This window comes from Poromitra crassiceps, assembly GCF_964638095.1.
Source record: "Poromitra crassiceps genome assembly, chromosome: 1".
NCBI lineage: Eukaryota > Metazoa > Chordata > Actinopteri > Beryciformes > Melamphaidae > Poromitra > Poromitra crassiceps.
This window is the reverse complement of record NC_139623.1, coordinates 33,106,925-33,129,582: the sequence shown is the minus strand read 5'-3', so window position 1 is coordinate 33,129,582 and position 22,658 is coordinate 33,106,925. Positions and strand designations below refer to the sequence as shown.

Genomic DNA, 22,658 nt, shown 5'->3' with positions numbered 1-22,658 from the left:
GTGGTTGGCATCACAGCCGATCTGGCAGCTCAGTGTTTCACTGAGTTTTAATTGAGGCCACTGTAAATCTTCCAATCTTTTCTTTTGTCTCCGCCGTTTACCCGCTGCAAACACGTTTCTATAGTCCCACCCCAGTCAACAAAATAACCCGAATTGCATCAAAGCACAGATGTTTTTAACAGGTATATGATGTGATGGTGTCGTTATGAGATGGGGATAATGTATACAGTCAATAGGCCTACACCTATCCAAATTACGCATGGGGAGAATTACAGCATGCCTCATGCAAATTGTACTGCAAGACGGAAATCTGCTTTGATTGATGCAATGCCCAGGCATTGCCAGGCCACACCTGTGAATAATTCTGGTGGTTAACACCGCCCAAATGCCGTTTGCGCCGTGCATAAATGATTTGGCACGTCTCTCATCTGCGCTTGTGCCCGTTGTTGTGATAAGTTATGCTCCCCCGCGAGTATTGCATCCTCACGATATTTTGTGGCTGTTTTAACTTAAAAACAGGGTCTACCCAAACAATTATATAATTTTTAAACAGTTATGTTTCTGTATAAATCATTACAATTGTGCTCCCGTGAGGTGGGGATGCTTTTTTTTGCTGCCGGGCGGGGGTGCAAAACTCGGCATTACACCTGGACAAATGCGCAAGGCGGACTGTTATCTTGCCTGCGTTAAGGCACGTGCAAACAGGTGCACAAGCATAAATAGGGGATATCGCCTGTACAAAGATAGGGCCCCAAATATTGTCTTAGATTTTGGATATCGTAATATCGTGATATGGCACAACTGTTGTCTTCTCCTGGTTTTAAAGGCTGCATTACAGTAAAGTGATGTCATTTTCTGAATTTACCAGACTGTTCTAGCTGTTCTTTATTTGCCTTTACCCACTTTGTCATTATATCACATTATATCACATTAATGATGATTATTTATCAAAAACCTCATTGTGTACATTTTGAAAGCGCCAATCGTCATCCCTAGAATATTGTCGCAATATCGATATCGAGGTATTTGGTTAAAAATAGTGATATTTGATTTTGTCCATATCGCCCAGCCCTAACTTGCACTGTCAGCTAGCCTGCCTGTATGCCTAGGGGACTGGTACCACTGCCACTAACACACACATACGCACGCACGCACGCGCACGCACACACACACACACACACACACACACACACACACACACACACACACACACATACACACACACACACACACACACACACACACACACATACACACACAGAGCCTCACACAACCCGTGCCGTCGATCCAATGTGTCTGGAAACACCATTGGAATATATCTCAAACTGAATTACATAACAGCCTTTTCTCTGGACCTGCAGGTGCCAGGGCCGCTATCCAGTTGTGTGCGCGTATCTTGTGTGTGTGTGTGTGTGTGTGTGTGTGTGTGTGAGGTACTGTGTAAGTGGCTGTGGTCGCCCCTGTATTTAGGGGCCTATTTAATTTTCCACAGCTTTCCCCTTGCCTTCGCTTTCCATGCTCTCAGTCTCACCACCTGGACGCTGCTGGATGTTTGTCAGCTTCACTCACACTCCCCCACATCCATGCATGCATACACATAGACACACACAGACAGACAGACACACACACACGTGCACACACACACACACGCACGCACGCGCGGCGCGCGCGCGCACACACACACACACACACACACACACACACACACACACACACACACACACACACACACACACTTACTTCCCCTCCTGTAAACTCGCCCATGTGTGGGCAGCCTCATCTAAAAATAGTCTTGTTGTCACTCCGGTTCCAGAACATCTGTGTATGCCAGAGTTAATAGGCGGACACACAAAGGGGATGGCTTCAACATCAACAGGAGCGTTTTGCGTTAATTCTCGCTAATGATTCTTCTCAGAAGTAGCGGAGCAGCAATGTCTGGGAAAGGAGGGAGCGAGCCCAGCGTTCATTCATAACTGCTGCACTGCCAGCTTCAAAGACATTCACCAAGGCAAGCAGAGGGGCTGCAGGCTCTGAATGAGCTGCGGATGGTTCCAGCAAAGCCATGGCTCCATTCAATTTCAGCTTCAAGGTCTTAAGAAATGAAACAATTTTCATCCAGCTAACCAAATATCACCGAGTGCTTTTCAGACCTGCCTGGACAGAGGAGGCAGTGTAAGATTTGTGGTATGGTATGAATGGAATCAGATTTACCAAATTGACTCTATCATCACGCACAGAGAGAGCGGGGATTTATTACATAGGGTTGGGTACCGAAACCCGATACCACTATGGTACCGGTACCTTTACGACCTTTCAATAAAAAATATATCGGTGTATATATATATCTGATTAAAATGTTGAAAACTATCAGTTCAGGCACCGTTCAGGCATGGGTACCGTTTTAGCAGTATCGGAAAAATACGAAAGGGAAATTGGGCTTTTCTTTGTGTGTTTGTGTGATAAATTAGATAGTGCTTCACTGGAATTTGGGCTTGTTAGAGCCAGTATTCACAATCACACATGCATGCACACCCACACAGCCAAACACTGACAAGCCCACACAGGTAGGATGTACCAATATGGCTCTACTCAAACCCACCTACAGTACCAACCCCCCCCCCCCCCCACCATCACCGCCAACAACACCAACAGTGTTGCTATGACAACATCGCTACGTCTCTGCGATGCCCAAGCACACAAGGTGTCAAGGTTAAACGGCAGCGATGGGCGAGAGACATGACGAGCGTGTGTTTTGATCGGCTTGCTTGTGTAAAAGAGTAATTGGTCAAACTGCTGTAGTGAAATTAACCCTCTGCTGTTTGATTGAAGGATGTTGTATCGCATGCACACTCATTCACAAAGGCAGGGACATAAACTCAGTTCATCTACCTTTTTTATTTGCGGAATTTGGTTTAGCCACTTTTTCAGCCTGGCATATAGTCTACAGTGGTTCTCAAAGTGGGTCCTTGACAGAGGGAATCCCCAGCAAAAAGGGGAGTCATTTATTTTTACTATATTCCATAATGACAGAATCTATGACTATTTTGGTCATGGGTTTCATACACTTTCTACATTAAAACATTTAAAAACTAAAATCTTATCAGATGGGGGATCCTTCGTGGGACACAGTTTTATCAAATGAGGGTCCGTGGTCTAATTTGTGTCGGTTTAGGGGTCCTTGACATGAACAAGTTTGAGAACGACTGATCTACATTATTTAGTAAGAATTGATGTAGGCCAGGGTATCTGAGGATAGAGGCATTTGTGGGGAAAGGATCAATAGAGAGCCAAAGTGAAACGTCACTTCCTGCTTTCTCCCTGTACCAGCGCTGCGAAAAATATGAATGGCGGTGGACGGAGAATAAGGTTACTTTTTTGATCCCGTTTGAATTGTGCCACGGGGTACCAATGCTAATTTTGTCAATTTAAAACATAACTTTGCATGTCAAGAAAGTCACAGTTTGTCGTCAAACTGAAACCTAGGGGTTAGTTTCGTATAAAAACTACATAGCTTGTGGAAGCTTGTGGCATGTCGCCGGTCTTCAGCTTTGCCGATAGAGAAAGTGACGTCACTTAGGCTACAGTGTATGTAGTCTTTCTGATTTATATCTAGTGCAACAGTTTGGTGACATGCAAAGTTACGTTTTAAATCGACATGTTCACCCTGTCTCTCTGCTGTCCATCACATTGGTAGAGATAGAAGCTCCCGTTCCCCCCGCTCCTCAGTTTGTAATGCATATGACGTTAGTCCCACTCAAATAAATACAGGCAGCCATCGAATTCAAATGAATCGTCCATATTCTCTAAATCAGATAAATATCCACGGTGTTTACCATGGACTGTCATGGCTCCTTGATCCACTGCAGCTGAACTCTTAACTGTCAAGTGATGTGAGACTCGTGAGACTCGGTTACACAGTCCCTGGATGTGGAACCTACCACACAGTTTGCTGAGAATGGTAAATAGAGCAGCTCACATTTATGCCAGTATCATATAATAAGGATATGAGCCGGTGCGTGGCAGAAAATAAGCGATTTATTTACTGTTCTAGCTTTATAGTGAATTGTTTAAAAAAAATTATGTTCAGGGTGAGTTAGAAAGCATCAATAGAGCTGGAAATATGGTCCAGGTTGTAAAACAAAATCTGAATTCTCCTTTAATGCTTTTCTGAGAAAAAGAAAAAAGGTTCAATTGGCTTTATAGATCTAGTTTACCCTCCTTAAATGCATAAGAGCCGGTAGAAGTGTCTGGATGTGGATGTGGAGTTGAAGGGAAACTCTCTGTCAGGAACATGAGGAGCCACCGGTCAAAGGTGAAATTCCCGCATTCAAGTTTGGATGTGTTCACTGTAAAAAAGCTTCCTCTACTGAAGACTGTGGTAGACAGTGGTGTTACACACTCTGCCACTTTTTCTCCCTGCATATACACAGTCATATATCCAGCCCTGGGTTCTCTGACATAATCTTGTTGCTAAGCAGTGTAAAACACTGGTAAACACTTGAGCTAGGTAGTGCACCACACGTTTTTTTTCTTGCTCAGAAAATGTGTGTCAGGGACCTTGAAGCACATGGCTGACTGAGACATGTAGGGGTTTGGTGACAAAGAAAACAAAGTTATATTTTCCTTCCTTTGCTGTGCTTCAGATCAGCGTTTGTTCCATGGGAACTCCATGCGAGGGGGTCATATAAGCTGTTTGGAGGTATCGGAAAAGCACATTGCTGACCACAAGTGCCTTTGAGGAGAGAAAAGAACATAAATATATTTACTCGCAAGTTTCCACCCCTGCTTGCCTGCCTGGCTTCTTGTAGGTTCATTGTCGGCCATGCCAGCTACAGTTATGCGATAGTTGTGATTTGTGCCTCCACTGGAACTTTCCTTCCCTGACAGTGGTCAGGGTTTGTCAGGGACTCCTAGAGGGTTTACACAGGACCTCAAGACAGTGGTCAGGGTTTACACAGGACCTCAAGACAGTGGTGAGGGTTTGTCAGGGACTCCTAGAGGGTTTACACAGGACCAGAGGACAGTGGTCAGGGTTTGTCAGGGACTCGTAGAGGGTTTACACAGGACCAGAGGACAGTGGTCAGGGTTTGTCAGGGACTCCTAGAGGGTTTACACAGGACCTGAAGAGATGGAAACCTGTGATGAGCAGTTCCCCCGACCAGAACCAGTCACGGTTATCCCGCACGTGAACCCGCACCCTTTTGCAAGGATGTTATGCAAGACGTTCCGATTTGGTTTGGAGTCCAGTTTTACCAAATGGAAGGAGAAACCCCAGCTGTCTAACCACTGTAACCAGCTAACTCACTCGTGTGTGTGTGTGTGTGTGTGTGTGTGTGTGTGTGTGTGTGTGTGTGTGTGTGTGCACACACACATGCATTACTGAACAACAGCGATTGAGTTATGCCTTGTATAACTCTTTCTGTGCTCATGTCAAAACTCAGTTTCTCCTGGCCATCTCAACAACTCAGTTAGAGCTACAATGATTAATCAAATAATGGATTAGTTGTCAACTATTAAATTAATTGCCAACTATATTGATAATCAATTAATCTTTTTTAAGCCCCCCCCAAAATAAATAAATACATAAGTAAATAAATAAATACCTAAATACATACATAAATAAATACATAAATAAATACATAAATACATAAATAAATAAATAAATAAATAAATAAAAATAAAAATCTCTGATTCCTTCCTTGATGTAAATATTTTCTATTTCTTTACTCCTCTACTGTATGATACTAAATATCTTTGGGTTGTGGACAAAAGAAGACATTGCGAACGTCATCTTGGACTTTAGGAAACACAGATCGATATTTTTCACCATTGTCTGACATTTCACATTGTCTCACATTTCATAAACCAAACATCTAATCGATTAACCCGGGAAAATAATAGACAATTAAAATAACCGTTAGTTGCAGCTCTAAACTCAATACATTGTAGCAATCTGTGGCATGATCTTGGCAGAGCCTACTGTAGCCGGAAACAGTAGGCTTCAAACTGTATTACGCTTTACATGTTGTGTTCCAGCAGATTGAGAGTGTCTGTGGGAGGCCATGAAAGAAAGAAAGCAAATTGAGGGCCGATAGTGAAGCAGGCGTCTGTGGGTAGGCGTTTTTTGAAAAGCGCCTCTCTGCTGCCCTCGGCATGGCCTGCTCCTGTGAACCTACACCCCCCACACACACCCTCAGGCATCTCCCACACAAACACAACACACTGCTCCCTCTACCTCTCTGGTTTGTTCACCTCAGGGCATGCGAGGCAAAGCAGGAGGTGGAGAAAAGTGGAACGGGGCCGTCTCTCTAAATGTTTGTCATCATCTATTTCTCGCCGCCTGTCCCTCTCTTGCCCCGCAGGGGGTGAGTGTGAGACGTTCCCCCTCAGGGTACAAACAATGAGAAAATGTGCTGGCGAGATGATAGAATTGGGAGAAAGAAATGGAGAAAGGCACAGCAGAAACTCATCTGTGACCGGAGGTGTGGGACCACTTTGAGCTGCCAGTGAAGGATGTTGGTACCGTAGGAAAGACGGAGTGTGTTTCAGTAGATGAGGCAGAGCAAAAGCAGCAGGTCAAAAACATGATGGACATTATTCACCTTGAAGCCTGAACAGTGTCTTTTCTGGGAGTCGTCCTTGTTTTTGTTGTGATTAGTGCTGATGACAGCTGGGGACTAATGTAATGAGTGATGATCAATGAGAAAAAAAAATCCACAAAGTAATGAGTCTTCTTTGTCATTCTGAAAGTGAAGAAAGTTTTTCCCACGGCGCTGGGCCAGCAGGTCCCGCCGGGGTCAGAAGATGGCAAAGTCTAAACATCCGTCATCAATCATTCATCCTGACCAGACAGGGTTCATCCCGGATAGGTTATCTTTCTTTAATGTCAGGTGCCTTCTCAATACCATGTATGCAGATCATAATCACCTCTGGTACCTGTCCGGATACACAACTGGACAAAGAGTGACTTTATGCCTCTCTCTGATGACTTCACTCCTGGTTTCCTGGAAAATCTCCCATTCAAATTGGCAAAGGACCACCTCACCTATCTTGGCTTGACCATACCCAGAGATCCTAAACTAGTATTTAAGTTTAATTTTGGTGATTTCGTTTCAAGACTTAAACAATGTATAGAAAACTGGAAAATTCTCCCTTTGTCCATGATTGGCCGTATAAACTCAGTTAACTCATTCACCGCCAAAGACGTCTTTGACGTGTTATCAGAAATAGCCATCCACGCCAAAGACGTGTTTGACGTGTTTTTGTTTTTATTAGTGCAGCGCTTAGTTCAAACACTTCCCCGGCCTGTGACACAGACACAGGTCCCTAACCTCAAAGTCAAGCCGACAGCACGTTATCAAACACATACCGCAGCTGTTGTTTGAAATAAGGAAGAAGGAGGAAAGGAGGAAAAACAGAGAAATGCGCTTCCTTGTAGAGAGGAGAAACGCCATTGAAACGCCCCTCGGCGCGCTGCACTGCTCGCATTGCTGCAGCCTGCAGCAAGGCAAGCAGTGCAGGGCGAACCTGGATTGCCTAGTCAAACCCGTGACGAACATGATCGATCCGGTTCCAGCAGCGCCTGGTCCCAAAGCCAAGCCGGACCCGTTCCTGTGTCGTGTCGCAGCATTCGTCCCAGCCCGAACGAGAGGAGGAAAACGAGCAGAGGAGGCAAAACGCTGATGGGGAAGGAGGGGGAAGGAGGTGCGGGGGAAGGAGGTGCGATCTAGCAGCAGCTGTGGACAGAACTCTCTCTCTCTGTGTGTGTGTGTGTGTGTGTCTGTGTCTGTGTGTGTGTCTGTCTGTCTGTCTGTCTGTGTGTCTGTCTGTCTGTCTGTCTGTCTGCACACTCACTCACACTGAGCAAACTGTATTGTTGAATGTAAAAAAAGCACTTCATATATATATATATATATATATTTTGTCATTTGTGTCATAATGAATAATATTTACATGTCTGATGTCAATACAGTTCAAAATAAAAGAATTGAGAGCGAGTTCTGCCTGAGATTGTGTGCTGTACATAAATGCCATTTTCTGCAATTTCTTTTCTCAGAGAGACCTTTTGGGTGAAAACAGGGTGTATATAAATGGCTATAAGTAGAGTACAGAACATGCTAAAAGCTCACTTTTTTTCCCAGAGACGTACATCTTCATTTTGAGGTATTGCAAATCACTTTGGTGCTAATAGATAATTTACTGTGGGTCTTGAAAGATGACCAACAATTATGAAAATCTTTGGCCTGTGCTAAATATTGGCAGTCCTAAACTGGCCATGAATGAGTTAAGATGGTTTCACTTCCCAGGTTCCTCTATAGCCCTTTTCCCACATGCGTACCGGAAAATTACCTGTAAGTCAATATCGGACATTTCCCTGTATTTCCCTTCACACCTCAGCGTTCGCAAGTGAGAATCTAGTCGTCAAATAGCCGGTATGTTGGGGCGTGGGGTGGGGTGCGGCGGAGCGGGCGGGGGGCGGGGGGCGGGGGGCGGAGGAGAGTGGCCTGGGGTCTGTGCTGCAGGCCACTGAGGCCAGTCAGAAAACAACAACAAACACACATGGAGCCGGCGTCCACTCTTTTGATAATATTGTGGCGACCCAGAGTTTGACATGTCGGTGGCGATTACGACGTTACGTGAAGGCAGCGGACCAGCCAGGGTATAGGGGACTTCCGGTCTCGGGTGGGGAGCGAGTCTGACAATACGAGGAAGCCGACTGGACGTGGGTGTAGCTAGGAGCTGTGTGTGTGTAGCTAGAAGCTATGAGTGTGAACCAGGAATAAAGACTGTACCAAGTATTGCCTCTTCTCCTCCTCACTTAATGATCCCGGGAGCGGATTATTACTGGAAGTCTGGAAGCGAGAGAGACCAGGAGGGAATTTATTTTGGGAAGATGCTCTGAACAATTTTTGACGACGTGGAATGGAAGCGTCATTTTCGCATGTCCCGGTACTACGTGCTGAGTCTGGTCCGACCCGCACGCAAGATCACCCGGTGGCGAAAACCACTGGAAGCGCGTTTGCGACTGGCAATATGTACGCAACACCAGGGGAATATCGAACAATCAGCTGTGTATTTGGTGTTGGACTGTCTACTGTGTGTGCAACCTGGTCCGCGAAGTCACAGCCCACTGATAGCGGAAAATGACTGGACCCCTTTCTCACCTGTCTGTCTATCGCGGCATACCGCTCTTCTGACTAGCTCAAAACTGGTGAAATGGCCGCGACGACGGGGTCGCGCTTATACCGGCACGGCGCCTTTCCCACATGCAGGCATTTGACCACGTTCCGGTCATTTTGCGGTACAAAGCGCATGTGGGAAAAGGGCTTATTTGTGTCAAAACCTTCCCATTTTTCTTAGATCTACTTTCTCCAAAGAGCTAATTCTCAAAATTCCAGGGAATTTTGAGTGCCCATAAAAGATTTGGTTTAAGCGAGAACAAAAAATAACAACCCCCCACATTATTTTTGTTCTAGCTTAAACCAAATGTTTTATGGTCACTCAAGATTCTCTGGAAGACTTGTTGGCTTGGTTTGAGCCTTAAAACTCATTATATTTGGATTTATCGAAATGTCTATGGAGAAAATGGAACTTAGGGCGTGCCAATCTCCGGCGTGGCCACGGAGATTGGCAAGATCCGCAACCAGATGGCGGCCACTGAGCAAGAGAAAACGCCTCTGCAGCAGAAGCTGGACGAGTTCGGCCAGCAGCTCTCCAAGGTCATCTCTCTGATCTGCGTAGCCGTCTGGGTCATCAACATCGGACACTTCGGGGACCCGGTCCACGGCGGCTCCTGGGTCCGAGGGGCCATTTACTACTTCAAGATCGCTGTGGCGCTGGCCGTGGCCGCCATCCCCGAGGGCCTGCCCGCCGTCATCACCACCTGCCTGGCCCTCGGCACGCGCCGTATGGCCAAGAAAATTACGTCACAAAAAGTCACGTGCCTGTTGAGCTCTATTGTGCTGCTAATGCTAGGGCTTTAATGTTTGGCGGCAAGGGACTCCTGGCAATCTAATTCTTGGGGCCCCCCTGTGGCTAAAAATGGAGGCCAGCTCTATTGCAAACTCCTCCCGGTCAGCCCTGTTATTTTCTAAACTAGAGATTCCCAGGGCCTCCTTAAGTTAAGATTTTCTTTAGAGTCCGAGTTAAGGTGTCAACAAAATAGAATCGGCTGCACAAAACACTCTTAAATCTTGCTTATGTTTTCCTTAAAAATGTTTAACCCTAAGGAGAAGATTTAAGGGTGTTTTGTGCAACTGATTTTATTTTATGGACACCTTAACTCTGACTCTAAGGAAAATCTTAACTTAAGGTGCTTTGTGCAACCAGCCCCTGGGCTTTAACACATTTAAGTTTTGTTGTGAAAAACTGTTAGAATCCTAAACCAGATTAGAAGTGTCTTGAGTATACCAGATGTTTCTGTTCATACACCAATCTGTTTTAATCACTCTTTTTTGCCCTCACTGTCAGACAGAACCTACCGTGTCTGGAGTGAGAAGGGGCTGGTTTCCATCAGAGACCTATACATCGTAGATGGTCATTTCGCATCCTTTGATCTTCTGAGGAGGACATTTTAGTTGCCCAACACGGACTGGCTCGGATACCTACAAATCAGAGATTATGTTCGATCCAAGATTCGTGACTTTGAAGTTCTCACAAATTAACATGCTTTTTTGATGTTTTGTTGAGCCCCCCTCAGTCCAGGCATCTTATTTCTAGTGTGACGTGACTGCTGTATTGAGCCGTTGTTTACCGTACCTGTGATGTGACTCGGTGGGGCTGTATTGAGCCGTTGTTTACCGTACCTGTGATGTGACTCGGTGGGGCTGTATTGAGCCGTTGTTTACTGTACCTGTGATGTGACTCGGTGGGGCTGTATTGAGCCGTTGTTTACCATACCTGTGATGTGACTCGGTGGGGCTGTATTGAGCCGTTGTTTACCGTACCTGTGATGTGACTCGGTGGGGCTGTATTGAGCCGTTGTTTACCGTACCTGTGATGTGACTCGGTGGGGCTGTATTGAGCCGTTGTTTACCATACCTGTGATGTGACTCGGTGGGGCCGTATTGAGCCGTTGTTTACCATACCTGTGATGTGACTCGGTGGGGCTGTATTGAGCCGTTGTTTACCGTACCTGTGATGTGACTCGGTGGTGCTGTATTGAGCTGTTGTTTACCATACCTGTGATGTGACTCGGTGGTGCTGTATTGAGCCGTTGTTTACCGTACCTGTGATGTGACTCGTGGGGCTGTATTGAGCCGTTGTTTACCATACCTGTGATGTGACTCGGTGGGGCTGTATTGAGCTGTTGTTTACCATACCCGTGGCTGCTGCCAGAGCCCAGACTGATCTTGCTCACTGTTTCTTTGCTCAGGGATTTATTGTTTGAACAGAGACATTTGATTGGCTGCAACTGACTGCTCACCGGCAGCTACAGTAACTGCTAGTTATTACACAAGAGGGATCTTTCCTGTGGGGCTCAACTACACAGCCAAGGTCACCTTCACAGTCCTGCCTCAAAAGCCACATTTATTGGGCGTCCGGACCAGTGCAGTGGTAGATTACCTGCCTACCAACATGAGGGTCGCTGGTTCGAGTGCCTGTGTTACCTCCGGCTTGGTCGGGCGTCCATACTGGCACAATTGGTTGTGTCTGTGGGTGGGAAGCCGGATCAAGAGTGTGTCTTGGTGCCTCCTCTGCTCAGTTCTGCCTGTTCGGGGGGGGGGAAGGAAGGGGAACAGGGGGGAATAGCGTGGTCCTCCCACGCGCTAAGTCCTGGCAGTGAAACTCCTCGCTCTCAGTTGAAAAGGAACAGCTGGCAACTGCACATGTATCAGAGGAAGCATGTGCTAGTCTACAACTCTCCCCAGATCGGCAGAGGGGATGGAGCAACGACCGAGGTACAATTGGTACCCCGGTCGTTAACTTGATTAAAAGAAAAGACAAATTTATTGACTTCATTTCCTTCCTTTCTGTGTTCTATGTGTTTTTCTTGCATCTATTTCTGGGGATCCTGATTGTTTTTTGTTTTTTCTTGTCAGTTGGTGACAAGGTGCCTGCTGACATCAGGCTGACCTCTATAAAGTCCACCACCTTGCGAGTGGACCAGTCCATCCTCACAGGTACAGCTCATCTTTCAGCACCAAACATTGCTTCCACTCTATGGCATGATGTTTCCTCACAGAGAAGACATTTGCAAGACGTAATGCAGTAAGAACAATAATGTTGCACCAAATACAGAAACCAGATTATACTCATTATACATGTTAATGGTTGATAGATGCTGATCTGTGGGACACCCTCGGCACCACATAGACTCATTTTATGAGGTTTTAGGATCGTTTTACAACCTCTGCTATCATGTATAGTATTGTATTTTTTATTATTTGACAAATTAATTAACTGCCAAAGCACAACGTTGTTCTTACTGGCATCTTTATCACTACTATAAGGTCATAATAACAGGCATTTGCTATTATTTATTTATTAAAAATCTTATTTTGAATGCCATCACTGGTCTAAATATCAACTGTATACTTACAGATCTAATCTGTGCAATTGTGTTGATCTTTCCCTTAGGGGAGTCTGTGTCAATCATCAAACACACTGACCCTGTTCCTGACCCCAGAGCTGTCAATCAAGACAAAAAGAACATGCTGTTTTCTGTAAGCACGCCCTTCTGGGTCACTTCTACTTTCCACTCTCATATCAGGAATGGATGCCGTGTTAAACTGACCTTCACAGGCCAGCCTTTTAATCCCCAAAACATATGGTCATCTTCAAAGAAGCAATATGAATTACTTGGCAATCTAAAAACAGCATAATCTCGAGTTAATGAAATCACTGTCTTCTATGTATGTATGGCAGCTATATGTCTGACTGTGTAACAGATTTGCTGAGACAGAAGACTAGTGACTAGTGATTGTCTCCAATATCATTTCTTGCCCCTCCCCCCCTCGGCCCCGCTGTCTCGCCCCTCCGTCTCTCCCCTCCCAGGGCACCAACATCGCGGCGGGCCGCGCCATCGGCGTGGTCGTCTCCACCGGCGTGGCCACGGAGATTGGCAAGATCCGCAACCAGATGGCGGCCACTGAGCAAGAGAAAACGCCTCTGCAGCAGAAGCTGGACGAGTTCGGCCAGCAGCTCTCCAAGGTCATCTCTCTGATCTGCGTAGCCGTCTGGGTCATCAACATCGGACACTTCGGGGACCCGGTCCACGGCGGCTCCTGGGTCCGAGGGGCCATTTACTACTTCAAGATCGCTGTGGCGCTGGCCGTGGCCGCCATCCCCGAGGGCCTGCCCGCCGTCATCACCACCTGCCTGGCCCTCGGCACGCGCCGTATGGCCAAGAAGAACGCGATCGTCCGCAGCCTGCCCTCCGTGGAGACGCTGGGCTGCACCTCCGTCATCTGCTCTGACAAGACCGGCACCCTCACCACCAACCAGATGTCTGTCTGCAGGGTGAGTGGCAAGGGTCATATGATGCAAGTGTGCTACATTATCAAAGTAGCAGCGGTGGGTAACTTGATCTGCATTTCAGGTAAATGCGCGCTCCTTTAACACAGGTGCGTCTGTTCCAGTGCAGGAACTGAAGCATAAGCATTTCATTTCCACATCCTGCAGTTTGATTGACACTTCATGAAACGCCGCAGGGAATTTCCTGAGAAAAACGTGTTGTGTGGGTGAACTCTACAAGGGTTCGCTGTTTGCTGTTGATGCCAATCTCCCTGCTTCAGTTTTTCACTTTTTTCCCCCCACTATTTTTTATTTATTTATTTTATTTTTTGAAGTGGGGCTCCCAGACGGATGGAAAATCCTTGTGGTATTCTGATGTTTACCCTCGTTTGCCAGGGTTGAGATAGCCGCATGACCCGACGGCACCCACAGTGCGAGAGCACCACAACCCCTCACACATACGTCAGAGGTTTCCCAAATGTCCCCTCACCTGAACAAATATAACAGATCCATAGCCTGAATTGTCCAGTAGATGTCCAGTGTATAAACAGGGAATACATACAGCAGGGTATCAGTGTATAAACAGGGAATACATACAGCAGGGTATCAGTGTATAAACAGGGAATACATACAGCAGGGTATCAGTGTATAAACAGGGAATACGTACAGCAGGGTATCAGTGTATAAACAGGGAATACATACAGCAGGGTATCAGTGTATAAACAGGGAATACGTACAGCAGGGTATCGGTGTATAAACAGGGAATACATACAGCAGGGTATCAGTGTATAAACAGGGAATACTTACAGCAGGGTATCAGTGTATAAACAGGGAATACATACAGCAGGGTATCAGTGTATAAACAGGGAATACATACAGCAGGCTATCAGTGTATAAACAGGGAATACATACAGCAGGGTATCAGTGTATAAACAGGGAATACATACAGCAGGGTATCAGTGTATAAACAGGGAATACGTACAGCAGGGTATCGGTGTATAAACAGGGAATACATACAGCAGGGTATCAGTGTATACACAGGGATTACATACAGCAGGGTATCAGTGTATAAACAGGGAATACATACAGCAGGGTATCAGTGTATAAACAGGGAATACATACAGCAGGCTATCAGTGTATAAACAGGGAATACATACAGCAGGGTATCAGTGTATAAACAGGGAATACATACAGCAGGGTATCGGTGTATAAACAGGGAATACATACAGCAGGGTATCGGTGTATAAACAGGGAATACATACAGCAGGGTATCGGTGTATAAACAGGGAATACATACAGCAGGGTATCAGTGTATAAACAGGGAATACATACAGCAGGGTATCAGTGTATAAACAGGGAATACATACAGCAGGGTATCAGTGTATAAACAGGGAATACATACAGCAGGGTATCAGTGTATAAACAGGGAATACATACAGCAGGCTATCAGTGTATAAACAGGGAATACATACAGCAGGGTATCAGTGTACAAACAGGGAATACATACAGCAGGGTATCAGTGTATAAACAGGGAATACATACAGCAGGGTATCAGTGTATAAACAGGGAATACATACAGCAGGGTATCAGTGTATAAACAGGGAATACATACAGCAGGGTATCAGTGTATAAACAGGGAATACATACAGCAGGCTATCAGTGTATAAACAGGGAATACATACAGCAGGGTATCAGTGTATAAACAGGGAATACATACAGCAGGGTATCAGTGTATAAACAGGGAATACATACAGCAGGGTATCAGTGTATAAACAGGGAATACATACAGCAGGGTATCAGTGTATAAACAGGGAATACATACAGCAGGGTATCAGTGTATAAACAGGGAATACATACAGCAGGGTATCAGTGTATAAACAGGGAATACATACAGCAGGCTATCAGTGTATAAACAGGGAATACATACAGCAGGGTATCAGTGTACAAACAGGGAATACATACAGCAGGGTATCAGTGTACAAACAGGGAATACATACAGAAGGGTATCAGTGTATAAACAGGGAATACATACAGCAGGGTATCAGTGTATACACAGGGAATACATACAGAAGGGTATCAGTGTATAAACAGGGAATACATACAGCAGGGTATCAGTGTATAAACAGGGAATACATACAGAAGGGTATCAGTGTATAAACAGGGAATACATACAGCAGGGTATCAGTGTACAAACAGGGAATACATACAGAAGGGTATCAGTGTATAAACAGGGAATACATACAGCAGGGTATCAGTGTATAAACAGGGAATACATACAGAAGGGTATCAGTGTATAAACAGGGAATACATACAGCAGGGTATCAGTGTACAAACAGGGAATACATACAGCAGGGTATCAGTGTACAAACAGGGAATACATACAGAAGGGTATCAGTGTATAAACAGGGAATACATACAGCAGGGTATCAGTGTATAAACAGGGAATACATACAGCAGGGTATCAGTGTATAAACAGGGAATACATACAGCAGGGTATCAGTGTATAAACAGGGAATACATACAGCAGGGTATCCGCGGGGGCCTTGTAAAGTATCAAAAGTTCCCTTCACAGAGACACCACTCAACACCTTGCCTTGACAGACAACTCCTTCAGCCAATCAGCGTTGGATCCAGTCAAACCCAAATCCACTCGGGAGAACGGCAAAAACATATTTTCGGCCCAGAAACTCCGCTGTTACATACTCCTGAGGCCTGTACTACAAAGCAAGATTTAGGTTGATCCTGATAAGTTTGGGTTTAAACCTGGTTTAGCCGTACTACAAAGCAAGTTAACTTCTTACCGACATATATTTCCATAGCAACTTATGCTTCACACTTAACCTGGTCTGCAGCAGGTTAAGTTGCAAGGATAAGATTAGACCTTAAATACACCGCCCACGAACCAATCGAATCAGCAGTTTGGAAAAATGGCCAACCCCTTTCTGGACGAGTTTCCCATCGAGGAAGGAGCACGAATTGTAATGTTGAATTAATCAAGGACTAAAGCCTTGCACTTGTTGCAGGCTACATTTTAATTAAGCCCTACTTACCACTTTGGAATATGTTTTTATATATTCATTTTTGTGCTCTCAAGTAGCCTAGATACGTTGTTTGACCCCACTGATCGATTGCAGCTGAATAGTGAGTGGAGAAATATCACTAAACCGGCATAAAAAAGGTTACATAAACGTCTCCAAAGTGCACGGTGCCGTGTGCGCAACGGAGCTGAGACTGACGTTGGGTTGGAATTGAAATGGTCATAGCCTACATGCTAGAATAGCCTACTACATCTAAGCAATTTAATATGGGATCACCTGCACACAGGCGATCCCATATTAAGATGATTCATATCTAGGCTACTCCTGCATTTTGCTGCTGCAACTGTGTTGCTTTTGGCCTGTATGATGTGATTTAACTTCATATTTCCAGCATCATTATGAAATATGGAGATATGCGACTCTGCTGACAATAGCCTATATACTGTATGTGACCACAAAATAGGCTAGTTTTTATCAATGAAAACTATGCCCGCATCGTCTCAATTCAGTTCAGCAGTTTTCTCTTTTATATTAGGATATCATTATTTTATATATGAATTATTCGATCAGTGCAACCACACACATAATGAGTGATAGAGATCATTATTCATTGAGCATGCGTTTCTAAATCTATGGTCTAAATAGGCTTACAGATTGTGGAAATTTATAGACTGAGATTACACATTTACATTTACACTCGCAAATAGCTGCTGTAGGAGACAGAAATCGCTGATCAAAGTAAATCAAATGACTGATGTGAATACAAGCGGCAGCTTTAGACAGTCCTTCAGCAAACTATATCCAACGCGGATTTTCATTCTGACATAGGCTACATTAAATATCCCTAAAACTCTGATCACACTGCGCTTTCACTGAATGAGGAAATGGGTGTGCCTGCCATGTCAACTCAGCTGTTCATAATGTGATTGGCTAGCGCACATCTTTCGCGTGGACGCCCGCCTGTGCACGAGCGAAAAACGTGCGCGTGCACAGGCAGATCCCAGTTAAATCCAGCTTCAGTTATCGAGTAGAAAACCAGCGTCGTAGTATCGTTAAACTAGATAGCTTTGATCCTGTTCAGTCAAACCAGATCAAAGTGACAGATCGCGGATCTGTTAAGATAGCTTCGTAGTATAGGGTACTGGACTTGTTTAATTGTTGTTGAGTCCGTTGTTCAGTCTATTTCTACAATAACTGCACTTTATGGCTGTTTAAACTAGTTGAACGTTGACATTACTCCTCGAGGTGGACAGGCAAGGAGGCGGCCATTACTGTTTTGCTAGCGACGTTCCTGATTGGCTGGTTATGATATCAACTACGAGGCACTGATTGGCTCGTCCGCTTTGCAGTTTCTGCAGAAAGCCCTCCCAGAGTTGAGGCCAGACAGTCTGGTAGAACGAAACGAAATGTGAGTTCACGTGACTGACTGGCTGGTTTACTAGGCTATTACAATATATTGATAGGGTCTTAAAAAAAAGGTCTTAAAAGGTATTGAATTTAACTTCAAGATTCCTGCATATACCCTGCAAAGGTTTTTCCTTTAGAGTTGTGCGTGCCCCGGCTTTGTGTTTGTATGTTTGTGTTGCTTGTTACACCGGCTTTGTGTTTGTATGTTTGTGTTGCTTGTTACACCGGCTTTGTGTTTGTATGTTTGTGTTGCTTGTTACACCGGCTTTGTGTTTGTGTGTGTGTTGCTTGTTACACCGGCTTTGTGTTTGTATGTTTGTGTTGCTTGTTACACCGGCTTTGTGTTTATGTGTGTGTTGCTTGTTACACCGGCTTTGTGTTTGTGTGTGTGACTGTGTTGCTTGTTACACCGGCTTTGTGTTTGTATGTTTGTGTTGCTTGTTACACCGGCTTTGTGTTTACGTGTGTGTTGCTTGTTACTTTGTCTGTGTGTGTTGCTTGTTACACCGGCTATGTGTTTGTATGTTTGTGTTGCTTGTTACACCGGCTTTGTGTTTATGTGTGTGTTGCTTGTTACACCGGCTTTGTGTTTGTGTTTGTTGCTTGTTACACCGGCTTTGTGTTTGTATGTGTGTGTTGCTTTTTACACCGGCTTTGTGTTTGTGTTTGTTGCTTGTTACACCGGCTTTGTGTTTGTGTTTGTTGCTTGTTACACCGGCTTTGTGTTTGTGTTTGTTGCTTGTTACACCGGCTTTGTGTTTGTATGTGTGTGTTGCTTTTTACACCGGCTTTGTGTTTGTGTGTGTGTTGCTTGTTACACTGGCTTTGTGTTTGTATGTGTGTGTTGCTTGTTACACCGGCTTTGTGCCAACCACAGAGAAAAAGCCAGTTCCACTGTTTGACTTGGCTCCTGTTGAAGCTTCACACACACTCAGCTGGAGTTAACACCTCTTGTCCTTACAGCCTCCATGTCACCTCTCACCTGAGTTAATGACCTCAGAGTTACTGGCCGGTCTGTTGAAAAACACTAGCACTAAAGCTAGCTGTTCAGACTGGACTGCTATTGACTTTGTTGAAAAACTCTAGCACTAAAGCTAGCTGTAGCTAAAGCTTTAGCTAAAGCTAAAGCTATAGCCCGACTGCTATTGACTTTGTTGGAAATGTAATAGACTACATGACACACCAGTGATGTCAGTGAATGATCCGGATGGCAAATATGACATTACGTTTCCGTCAGACTGCAGACGATGCCTCTCAAGGTATTTGTGATATGAATATGCATTCCATCCCTCTGGGCAGCATTGGAACTGACAGGGTGTGGTGGTTTGCTTGAAAACAGTATAGGATATTGCTATACTGTTATTGGTTATTGTAACTTATTCCTGCAGAGATGTGAACCTTTGATAATCCCAAATAACACGGATCCACACAGGGCTGAAATCACCTGAGGCACTCTGGCAAAAACTTCAATACCAGACCAGTAATACCACTGCTGTCCAGACAGAGCTAAAGGCTGGGAAAACCAAAGTCAACAACACTTTTTGTCAACAACACTTTTTTGTATGGCTTTAGATGGCTTTGTCTGAGCTTTCCGTGATCGCATGGAAACAACCACAAGAGCCGCTGCTTCTCTGGAGCAATGCAGCTCATGTTTAAAAAAAAATCTTCCACTGTTATCGCAACCCCCGAAGGCTGTTTGTTAAAAATAATCTGGAGTGTGGAATGAAACCTGGCTTACGGTCAACAGGAAAAGGGAAGCCGACGGTTCTGCTGAGCTGAGAATTAGGGATGGGCATTTCTAGCAAAAACACTATTCGAAATTCTCTGGGCCAAAGTCGTCTCTCCGTAGGAAAAAAAAGAACAAAAGAAGCGAGTCAAATGTTATATGGTCCGGACCCTTGATTCTAAGTAAGCGATAGTTGAATCGCTTGGTTTGACCAAGTAAAAAAAATGTATAAGCATTTTACGCAACGTCTATGGAAAAATGAATGGCGGATTAAATCCCATGGAGAGGTAGACTTTGGCACTCTATTGACATACACAGACCCAGACTACATTAGCCACGTTAGCAACTAACTAACTAACTTCACAACTGTAGCTCAATGTAAACTGCGCGGACAGTGCCGGTAAGGCATGGTGTATCTTTGTTATGTGGGGGGATGTGGCAAATAAGCGAAACTCCCGAAAAAGTGGAGTATCCCTTTAAAGAGACAGGTGCTGGTAAAAACAATGGAAAATGTACTTCTTAACACATTCACTGCCAACAGTTTTTTTTTTACTGTAGGTAGCTTCTGCCAAGGTTTTTTTTTGAGGATTCTGGCTCATCTTTCAAGAGCCGAGGATTCTTTTCTGTTAGGATTTTGTGAACACAAAATATCTCAAAAGAACTAATAGAATGTGTGCTTTCTCTGTCTAAAAGAGTTAGTTTGTAGAATTAGTAGTTATGTAGGCATTAGCAGTTGAATACAGCATGGTTTCAGCGTCTGAAAATGAAAGGTGAGAAAAATGCCTTTTTGTGAAATTCGATAGAACAGTCACTTTAACCATTTATTTTTGGCATCAGTAAGACGTCAGACATCTAAACAATAGTTTTGAACAGTAATTTCCTCCATAACAGCAGGAAATCCCCCTCTCCTTCAAACTCCTCCCTCCGTGTGTGTTCTCCTCCTCCCTCCGTGGCTGCAGCGGGCGTGTCACAAGCGAGTTTCTGCTGTCTGTGCTGCCTGGCTGCCCCTCGTCGGGCGAGTCTGGATGGGCTCGCTCGTTTCTTGGGGTTTCGGTTGAGAGCTTTGATGAAGCTTTTGCGATTCTGGGCTTTATGCTGCGTGTTTCAAAGTGTGTTCCACCCAGTCTATTTTTGGAACCCCCCACCGTTGTGCGCCACCGTTGTGCGCCAGCGCGAAAGCGTTTTTGCCAAACCATTCTACAGTATGAGAATGGTTTCCTCACGCTTTTCCCTGCAGTTTTGGCTCGCTTTCTCTACTCTGGAGAGCACTGTCGCCACTTAGTGGGTCGGTGGAATGGGTTGTACACGTTCGGTGGCTCCCATATTTTTATAGGAGACGTAAAAGGGTTTGATCCACGTCCCACCGTCAAATTTTTTTTTTTTTTTTTTTTGACGAGTTGACTCGCCATTGGCAGTCAACTGTTGGTTTCTGCTTGACGAGTTGACTCGCCAACGGCAGTGAACGTGTTAAGACAAAATTGTCAATAAAGGATTTTCGACTTTCAATAATAAAAGTCGATCTTGATAATAAAAACAATTATTAAAACATTTGAAATTCATTGCCCATCCCTACTGAGAAGGAGAAAGGAAATGATACATAATAGACAAGTACCGGTATGTGAGCTGCTTTAGTGTTTGTCAGACTTGGACCACTCGACCCGGCGTGCGTTTCCTGTGGAGCGGAGACCCCATTCTTACTTGGGGATGACGTGTGTGGAGTATCGCTGTGATGAATGTGCAGCAGCAGGGAGGCAGGAGGAGAGGAAAGAGAGGAGGAGAACTGAAAAAACCCCAGAGAGCCAAACCGAGTGAGCAGCACGGGTAAATATTGACCTTCTGCTCCCTCTATCCCTCCCTCCTCCCCGGCCTGCCTCTCTTCACTCTCTGCTGGGAGATATGGGTGCACACAAGCATACTGACAGATCAAACTTCCGCTTTTTTTCCGTCATGGTGTTTCCTGGTGATATGCGTTTAAAGGCTGTATGACTCGTCCCTCCACCTCGTCTTATGATTGGACCACTGTCACATGTCAGCTGCTATACGTGTCCGCTCTCCTCGCCCTTTAAGTGCCACTGCCTCGTCGTTTATTATGTTCACATGAATGTTTGTCCACGCTTATCCATCTGTACGGTTTCTCTGGCTGCTCCCTAGCCAGCACCCCTGATAGCAGTGTGTGTGTCCAGCTGTTCGCCTGGCCGTGAGGATATCCCCTATCCACAGGATTTCCAGGGATTCCCTCCATGACCATATCCACACACACACAGACACACCCGCATTCTGTCACTACCATTCATCCCCATGCGAGCTCGGAAGAAGTGAGAACACAAACTTCTTTGGCTACTACTGACTGAGCAACATGAAGAAAGAAAGTCACACACTCAAAAAATCTCCTCTGCTGTGTTTAATAGCAACATGTTTCGGCAGGATATGCCTTCGTCAGGGTTATAGTGCAAGTGATTAGGTGTGACCCTTTTTATAGGTGAGACAGACAATACAATAATATTTAAAACAATATACAAATATACACTTAATCATTTTCAGTTGTTTAAACATTAGAAAATAAACACATAATCTATACAACATGAATCAGTTTAGACGTTTATGTCGCGTGAAACACATCTGCACCAAAGACACTGAGTTTGAGTGTAATGTTTCCATTATGATGTTAAAATTTGAAACAAAAGGTTATAAAAAGAAGTCTTGAAGAGGCAAAATCAAAAATTCCTCCAAAAAACAGGAGACTTCCTAAAACCTAGTCCAAAAAATAAGTCCAATGTAATTGTTCTCAGCACTAAGTACACCAAGTGTGCTGAACAATTTAAAGGAGTTCTTATGAAACATTGGCATATTTTGAATTCTGATAGTACATCAAACACTTATATGAAGAGCCCCCTCTTGTGGTTTTTAAATAAGGCCGCAACTTAAGTGATATGTGCACTGCCTCTGATCTTCCTCCTACTCCTACTTCTTCTCAAAATCTTTTAACACCTATTCCTAATGGCAACTGTAAATGTGGTGCATGTGCGTAGTGC

At 44.8% G+C, this 22,658-nt stretch overlaps 1 protein-coding gene across 1 annotated transcript in view; it reads left to right on the top strand.

The window, feature by feature from the left end:
* Positions 1-22,658, top strand: part of atp2a3 (ATPase sarcoplasmic/endoplasmic reticulum Ca2+ transporting 3) — a 99,199-nt gene that overhangs the window by 36,626 nt on the left and 39,915 nt on the right. Inside the window, exons 6-8 of the mRNA XM_083642864.1 lie at positions 12,042-12,122; positions 12,580-12,665; positions 12,997-13,461. Of these exons, the coding sequence (XP_083498990.1) occupies positions 12,042-12,122; positions 12,580-12,665; positions 12,997-13,461 (632 nt within the window). The remainder of the gene's footprint in view (positions 1-12,041; positions 12,123-12,579; positions 12,666-12,996; positions 13,462-22,658) is intronic.